This window comes from Entamoeba invadens (assembly GCF_000330505.1).
Source record: "Entamoeba invadens IP1 unplaced genomic scaffold scaff_1105074726209, whole genome shotgun sequence".
In the NCBI taxonomy this organism is placed as follows: Eukaryota; Evosea; order Mastigamoebida; family Endamoebidae; genus Entamoeba; species Entamoeba invadens.
In genome coordinates this window covers 168,402-175,939 of record NW_004440269.1, presented here as the reverse complement: position 1 = coordinate 175,939, position 7,538 = coordinate 168,402, and the positions used below count along the sequence as shown (strand labels likewise).

At 38.7% G+C, this 7,538-nt stretch overlaps 7 protein-coding genes across 7 annotated transcripts; 4 read left to right on the top strand and 3 right to left on the bottom strand.

The window, feature by feature from the left end:
- Window positions 1-14: 14 nt before the first annotated feature.
- On the top strand, window positions 15-866 carry EIN_492980 (exportin-7-B, putative; the record flags this gene model as incomplete). Its single annotated transcript, XM_004255732.1, has 2 exons — window positions 15-650; window positions 696-866. Coding segments are annotated over 2 exons (807 nt in total), but the record flags the coding sequence as incomplete, so codon positions are not given.
- A 95-nt stretch (window positions 867-961) lies between these two features.
- Window positions 962-1,300, bottom strand: EIN_492970 (hypothetical protein; the record flags this gene model as incomplete). The annotated part of the gene is made up of 1 exon (XM_004255731.1): window positions 962-1,300. The coding sequence occupies one exon, from the start codon at window positions 1,298-1,300 to the stop codon at window positions 962-964; it is 339 nt and encodes a 112-aa protein (XP_004255779.1).
- A 155-nt stretch (window positions 1,301-1,455) lies between these two features.
- On the bottom strand, window positions 1,456-2,412 carry EIN_492960 (60S acidic ribosomal protein P0, putative; the record flags this gene model as incomplete). The annotated part of the gene is made up of 1 exon (XM_004255730.1): window positions 1,456-2,412. The coding sequence occupies one exon, from the start codon at window positions 2,410-2,412 to the stop codon at window positions 1,456-1,458; it is 957 nt and encodes a 318-aa protein (XP_004255778.1).
- A 356-nt stretch (window positions 2,413-2,768) lies between these two features.
- On the top strand, window positions 2,769-4,201 carry EIN_492950 (T-cell activation Rho GTPase activating protein, putative; the record flags this gene model as incomplete). Its single annotated transcript, XM_004255729.1, has 2 exons — window positions 2,769-3,687; window positions 3,810-4,201. 2 exons carry the CDS (start codon window positions 2,769-2,771, stop codon window positions 4,199-4,201), a joined length of 1,311 nt encoding a protein of 436 aa, XP_004255777.1.
- Window positions 4,202-4,273: 72 nt separating this feature from the next.
- Window positions 4,274-5,734, bottom strand: EIN_492940 (axoneme-associated protein mst101, putative; the record flags this gene model as incomplete). Its single annotated transcript, XM_004255728.1, has 1 exon — window positions 4,274-5,734. The coding sequence occupies one exon, from the start codon at window positions 5,732-5,734 to the stop codon at window positions 4,274-4,276; it is 1,461 nt and encodes a 486-aa protein (XP_004255776.1).
- Window positions 5,735-6,119: 385 nt separating this feature from the next.
- On the top strand, window positions 6,120-6,719 carry EIN_492930 (hypothetical protein; the record flags this gene model as incomplete). The annotated part of the gene is made up of 1 exon (XM_004255727.1): window positions 6,120-6,719. The coding sequence occupies one exon, from the start codon at window positions 6,120-6,122 to the stop codon at window positions 6,717-6,719; it is 600 nt and encodes a 199-aa protein (XP_004255775.1).
- Window positions 6,720-7,168: 449 nt separating this feature from the next.
- On the top strand, window positions 7,169-7,538 carry EIN_492920 (hypothetical protein; the record flags this gene model as incomplete). The annotated part of the gene is made up of 1 exon (XM_004255726.1): window positions 7,169-7,538. A coding segment is annotated over one exon (370 nt), but the record flags the coding sequence as incomplete, so codon positions are not given.

Sequence of the window (7,538 nt, the reverse complement as noted above, 5' to 3'; positions counted from 1 at the left end):
CGCAACAATACAGCAGAATCAGTTTTTCGAACTCATCGCCGAACTCCGTATTGTTGTTCCGAGGCGTTGTGAATGCGATGTCGAACATCATCACGTTATTGCCAGTGTTGCCAAAGCCATATGCGGATAAAGCGATTGAAAAGGTGTATGGGATATATAACAACTTGTTGACGGGGTCGTATGTGCCATATGGAGTCCTCATCTTCTATAACGACCCAGCACTGAACAATATGGTTGAGACTTCCGTCAAACTGGTTTGTATGAGGAACAATGACGAAATCCTGACTGATCCGAAACTCCGCTCAATCATATTTGTGATGTTAAACGGATTGTTCACGACGCTCCACAAATTTGTATTTAAACTGAGCAACGAGCCATTCCAAAAGTTTTTGTCACTGCTGATTGCAGGACTGAAAATGACAGACAACAACGTTGTTCGTACGTGCATTACGATTATTACTATTATATTTGAGTTGGTCGATAATATCCAAGCGCGAGAAACAGAAGACATGAACGACTACCAACGAAAGATGGAAGATTTCAGCGAAACGTTTAAGATGATGACTAAGGCATCACTCGACGCATATCTCTTTTCATCAATTCAAGGAAGAGCGATTGGATGTTTGGCATCGCTCATGAAGCGCTACCGAGTTTGTTCTTCTTTACTGTATAGCACCGACAACACTCACTAATAGTATTTTGACGAATACGCTCAACAATACTTGATTGCGCAAAAGAATGAAGTGCAGACGCAACTTATTATTAAATCATTCCAAACGATAAAGAACGCTGTTGAGAACCCACAATTCCCAGACATCTTGTCGAAAACACTGAACGAAATGAGAGGAAATATTGATTCTGACTAAGTAAGAGAGGGCCATTTAATACCATTTTGATTAATTTTTGTTGTTAGGGCAATCAAAACCAAATGGAATCACAAAAATTGAATAAATCGGGGGTCTCACTGGAAGGAATCTTTCAGTGACGAGATGTGACCTTCACGTTCTCGGATCTCCTTTTCAAGTTCACCAACACGTTTTTCTCGTAAAAAGTTGACCGCGTAATCGACAATATTGCCTTCGCCAGCAGCTGTATGATACTTCAACTCAAACTCGTTGTATTGCGAGGAGCACCCATACTTGTTGTATTTTTCATTCATTGTCATCCCCGTCTCACTCATTGTTGTTTTCACAAGTTGCGACACACAATCCCAGTCGTCGCGGTTGGTCTTCTGACAGAACTGGATCGATTCAAACAAAACCAAAAGCTCAGAAGTGGTCCACGTATACACACACGCCATCACAACGTCTTGTTTTCGAGTTTGCTTTTGATTTTTCCAGCAGAAAACCATTCAACTTTTATTATTTATCATTTTCCTCAATGAGTACAAACCCTAAAAAATAACCAAAAAAACTCAAAACCGGAAATCAAAGGAGTATCAATTTTCATCACACCTTAGAAAAGATCACCAAATCCACCAAAGTCTTCCTCAGCCTCTTCTTTCTTTTCTTCCTGAACTTCTTCCTTCTTCTCTTCTGTGGCTCCAGATGCGGCAACTGCGGCGACAGCGACTGGGGCAGAGGACATGTTCTCGAAGATTTTGTCAGCCAATGGGAATTTGACACCAGTGGCCTTTGAGAACCCGAGCAAAGCCTGGAAAGCGTTGAGCATGATGTGTGGGCAGGCGGCTTCTGTTGGGATGTTAGCTGCGAGAGAGACTGAAGTGACAGCCTGTACACCTTGTTGGAAGGTCTTGACGAGATCAGCGTCGGAGTAGTTCAAAGCGCTTGCACCGTAGACTACGCCGTTGTCGTAAATGGTATCAATGACGGCTCCGTATCTGAATGGGTTGATCTTCAATTTCTGCAACAAGACGGCTTGTGAAACGCCGACCTTTTCTCCTTCCTTAATCAAGAGGGTGTTTCCAATGATTTCAATTTGACCTTTTGTAATCTTGGACTGAATGTTCAAAGCCTGGATGAAAGAAGTTTGAGTTGGGTCCAATCCAGTATCACCAGCTGGGACAATGACATCATTTGGGGCAATAATACCAGCTTTGGCTGGGGATGGGCTTTTCAATTCGGCTAATTTGTCCTTCAATGCGTGGAGGTCTCCTTTGGTGAAAATGAATCCGACGTTGCCCTTGATGTGTTCCAAGAGGAGCTCGAGTTCTGGGTGAGCTTCCATCTCCATCTTAATTGCCTTTCTGATCAAAGTGTTCTTCCCCATCACAAACTCGCATGTGCTTCTCAACTCCTTTCGAATGATCTGGAATTGCGAAGATCCGACGTTGTCGACACGGACGATGACGATTTCTTTGTACTCGTCAAAATATTTCTTCATCTTGGCCAAGTAGTCGCTCTTCTTTTGCTTCTTCTGCTCTTTGCTGAGTCCTGCTTTGTGCGGAGCCATATCGATATCCCAATTATCGAGTTTGTAGGGTTATCTTCCCTCGTTACTAGTTTTCTAACTTAATTCTTACTATTATATTACCATTTTTTTCCCCCTTTGAATCTTATCTTTCCACTTTATTCAATCTAATTCTCTCTGATTTTTCGGGCTTTTAAAAACATTTTGAAACAACATTTAGTAAATTATTGGTTCATTTATACTATTTTTCTGGTTTGTCTAAAAACCCACTAATAACAAATCATAATAAATAAAATTAAAATAAAACCATTCCAAAATTGAAGAAAAAGACGAAGAAAAGTACACTAACCAGTGAGAGTTTGAAAAAACAATCTCAACTCAAAAGTGAGAAGGACGGAATGACGAATGTCTCATCAAATGAGTTAGATGGATATTTAGATGATGTCACTGTGTTAAATCGGTGTGTTGACACGTTTGAACGGTACACGTCGACGCTTCTTCCTCTCTTCGAACAGATTCACACTGAAATGAGTGAGTACACCCAACTCCTCCAACAGCTCTCATCTGCAAAAGGAACTGAAAATCCGAATCGCCTTCGCTCGAAGTTATTAGAGCCGTTGATCACCTTTTCGGAAGCTCAGCAACAGCTTTCGGAGTCGTTTTACGACCTTAAAGAGGAGGTGAATCGCATCAATCAGTCGACGAAAGACTTGCAACAGACATGTCTTCAGCCATTAACCAGTGCACTTCTAAGCTATACGCCGCAGGCGAAGTGGAATATTTGGTCGTGGTGGTCACAACCGCCCAAAGAATATTCCGACGCGACGAAGATTCAATTGTCGTTAACTTTGGGGTCCTGGGAATTCAAATTGAAAGTCGGCGGGTTGATCGAAGCGTTCTATCGCGTCTTTCAAGACGGGGCTATCACAGCCTCTGGCAACGAGAATTTCACTTTAACTATGACAAAGGCCCGAATCGAAAAAACAAAGTACTTCTGCAAATATAAAAAGTGTGTAGGGGGGTACATGGGTAAATCACTCGACGAGATTTTGAAATTGGAGGAACGAGAAGGGGCCGTTCCGTTCGGGATCGAAAACTTAATTGAAAATATTAAGAACAAAGGTTATACCACCGAAGGCATATTTAGACTCGCTCCTTCTGATAGAGATATCGACGAAGTGTCACATCGGTTGGGCGTAATGGATTTCGACGGAATGGATTTCGTCGTGATGTCTTCAGTCTTGAAGCGATTCTTTCGAAATCTCCCACAGAAAATATTCAATAAGCAATTGACGGACAGAGCAATGGCAATTAATAGTTTGGTATTATTCATTATACTATACTGCTTAGTAGAGTCTCGTGTATACTATTTAAAACCATTTTAAAACTATATATTATAGTATTACTTGTATTAAAATTTAAAAAGTATTAAAAAGTAGACTCACAAGCATTTAACACGGGGACGTTGAAAAGTTTCATTAAAATGTTACCAAAAAATCATATCCCGATTGTAAGGGAACTCTTTGGCCTCTTTTACAAGATCAATACGTATTCTGATACAAATAAAATGTCTTCATTGAATTTGGCTATAGTGTGGGTCCCATGCCTCTTCGAAGTCCCAATAGACCAGAATTTCCAAACCAACCTCGACCAACTCAAACCGTTCTTCGCAGCATTCATCGACAAGTTTTATGACGTCTTCCCGGAATGTTCCGATCGAAAGTCGTTACGCCTTTCTACATACAGACAATCCTTCCACGAACGAACACTGACGCGTTCTGAGTCGGAATGGAAAAGGAGTTTGGAGTCTGTTGACAACGTGATGAAGTGATTTGTTAATACAGTTATTAAAACATTCGGTTTTAAGTTTGAAAAAGAAGTTAACTGCAAAAAGACGGATGGATTACATTAAGAGCTGTCCGTAGTAGTTGTCCAACACCATTGGATCGACTTGGTAGTTTTCAGCAAAGACGGGGGGCATTTCGTAGTTCTGGAAGAGCGAGTCCATGTACGCTCTTTGTTCGTTGAATCCCATCATAGGTCCATATTGATAGGTTGGGTTATAATTCTGTTGAGGGGTTTCAAACTGTGGTTCAAAGAGTTGGTTTCTCATTTTTTGTTTGACTTCTTCGGCCTTTTTTTGTTTGATATTATCTTGGATCTCAAGTTGTCTGACGGTTGGAGCTCCTTCAAATGGATCCGGCAATTGTTTCCGTTGAATGAGTTGATGTTTCATGGGTTTCAAACCTTCACGTTTTGCTCTCTTCTCGACTTTGTCAACAGTCTTCTCAATGGCTCTTTTCGTTTCTCTCACTGGGTTTTTGATTTTTGGCGCCTTTTTCACTCTCACGGCGTTTGCGCTGTTCATTCTTTCTCTGTTGAGTTCTCTCTGCATTTTAATTTCTTGTCTCTTGACCTCTAAAGTCTGTTTTTGTATTTTCTTTTCCGCTTTTTTCGCCGCCCTTTTGGCCTTTCGTTCCGCTTTACTCTTCTTTTTCTTCTCAATCTTCGATTTCTCCGCTTTCTTCTCCTTTTGTTCCGCCTTCTCGGATTTTGACAACTCCTTCATCTCTTTTTTACTCAAATTCTTTTTCAGTTCAGATTTGACAACGTGCGAAACGGCTTTCTTCATTTCCTTCGGGTCAATCGCAATCTTGGGGTTGTCACTTTTGACGGTATTTAAGACGATCTCTGCAGACTTATTTTCCAGTTGGTCCTTCCTCATACCAACTCCCACACTCTTCACCTCGTTCATGATCGCACGGAACGCCTTCTTATAAACACTCTTCTCCGCCTTCTTCTTCTCCATCTTGATCTTCTGTTTGTCCTCTCCAAACTTCTTCTTCGCTTCAACGGCCGCCTTCTTTCCTGCCGCCTTTGCAGCAATTTTGCCGTATTTCCGTGCAGACTTCTTCGCCACTTTACGGATCTCTTTGTTCTGTTGTCGCAAAATCTTTGTGGTCTTCACCTTAGTCGATTCACCCACAAATCTCTCGAGACGGTGCTTACGGATGAACTCATTACGCTCAACACCAACCAAGCCGTCGGCAATCAGTCGCAACTTATCCAAAAACTTGCGTGATGCCGCACGTAGAACTTTTAATTCACTCAGAATGGACTCTATGCCACGCTCAAGTTGTGCGCGTGTTGTTGGATTTGCAGCAAGACGTAAGTCACGATAATGCATTTGAAGCTGGTCGTTCAAGAGTCGTTCACGGTCTTCGTTCACTTGAATACGCTTTGACAACTCGACTGAATCACGCTCCGTCGTCACCAAATTTGCGGCTAAAATCGGACTGTGTCCTTGTTCGGTGACTAAGGCTTTAGACAGGGAAATCACCACTAGTAATAGTAACACGTTCATGGTTTTTATATAATAAAAATTCAGTTCTTTAATGAGTTTTCTTTTTTTTTTATAAATTTCATAACAAGTTTTGATTTTTGATTTTTAAAGGATTATTTCTACTATAATTAATAGGTACATTTATTGATTTTTTAATTTACACTTTTTTACTGTTTGATTAATAAGTTTTAATTATATTTATTATTTATTTGCTATTTGGTATTATAGTTCAATAAAAAAAATATATTGGAAATAAATATTTTTCAAAATTCTTTTCATGTATTTTTTTGTGTACAAACACTTACAATACATTCCGATAAAATATCTAACAATGGTTAGAAATTTTAGTTTAAAAAAGTTCATTTTTAATTTTTTTTCGAAATAAAAAACTTAAAAAAATAAAAAAATGCACCGACATGGAAAAGCAAAAAAAAAGGCTTTTCCATTGAAGTCGAAATCTGTAACCCCAGAACACACGCCACCCATTAAAGAGAGTTCTCCAATTATTCGGACGGTGGTCTTTTCTGGTGGGGAGATTGTGAGTGACACACAACAAGATTCAATCTCAGTCACTCCAAAATCGAGAGAGGTGGAATCAGAAAATGTGACAAATGAAAGGATTGCAATTGCCAGAACAACACACGATATATGCAAACTATTTTCAGAGATGGAGAAAACGATTAAAGAAGATGAAAGGAGATTGATTAACGCCGTAATGAGAAACCACGAAAACCTTACTCGGGAACTTCAATACTCGTTTGATAGTGGGTCTGTTGTGATGGAATTACCATACATCCCTCCTATAAAAGGTACTGATATATTTCTTGGCACAATCGATAAGAATTTAAAAGACACTAACACTGTTTTAACTGAGATTAACGACCTTTTTGTGCATTGTGCTCAACGAGTTGAGAAGATTGAAAAATCCAAAAAAGATGTGTTTGAGATATTAAAAAAATATGACGACGACACTCTCACAATCATCAATATAATAAAGCCAAAATGATTCAACGATTTGCTCATGTTCTCAATCATACATATCCTCAATCTTCGTTGTGTGTACAATTGTGATCTCTTTTATGAGTAAATTTAAGTAACATAAACCATTTCTTATTGAATTGTTATTCATTTAGTGTTTTATTCATTTTTATTCTCTCCATACTTAATATAGTAAAGCAATAATAAAAAAACCATTTAAAATAATTAACTTTTTAGTTATTGAAAACAAAAAAAACTAATTTTTTTTGACATACAATAATTATATATTTATTATATTTATAATATATATTATGATACAATTGATTTTTTTGTTTTTTTTATAATTATGATTTATCAAAACCCCCGATTTTTTCCTCAATAATTTCATTCTCTCATTAAACAAACAAATTAATTTTAGTTCTAGTGTGATTGTGAATGAGGCATTTTTGGTGGAAAGAAACTATATAAAAAGGAATAATGTGTGAGTTCAGTGTGCACTTTTTACATGGATTTTGTGACAAAGACAACGACAAGTTGGTGAGCAAAGAGGAGTTATTTCCTTTTCTCTTCAAATATTTAAAGATCAAAGAAGGCGGACCTGGGAGTGGGTTTCAGTCGTACTTATTTGATCTTTGTGATTTGAATCAGAACGGGAAACTGGACATCACCGAGTTTATCCATTTAATGACGTGTTTAGAAGTCTTTGAGACGTGTCGCGAGTACAGTGATAAATTAACGCTGATGATGGTCTTATTTAAAGCGATGGATTCTGATGGGAATGGTCGATTAGATTCAGTGGAGATTAAGAATGCGATTCTCAAATTAGAGAAAACGGAAGACCCGATGC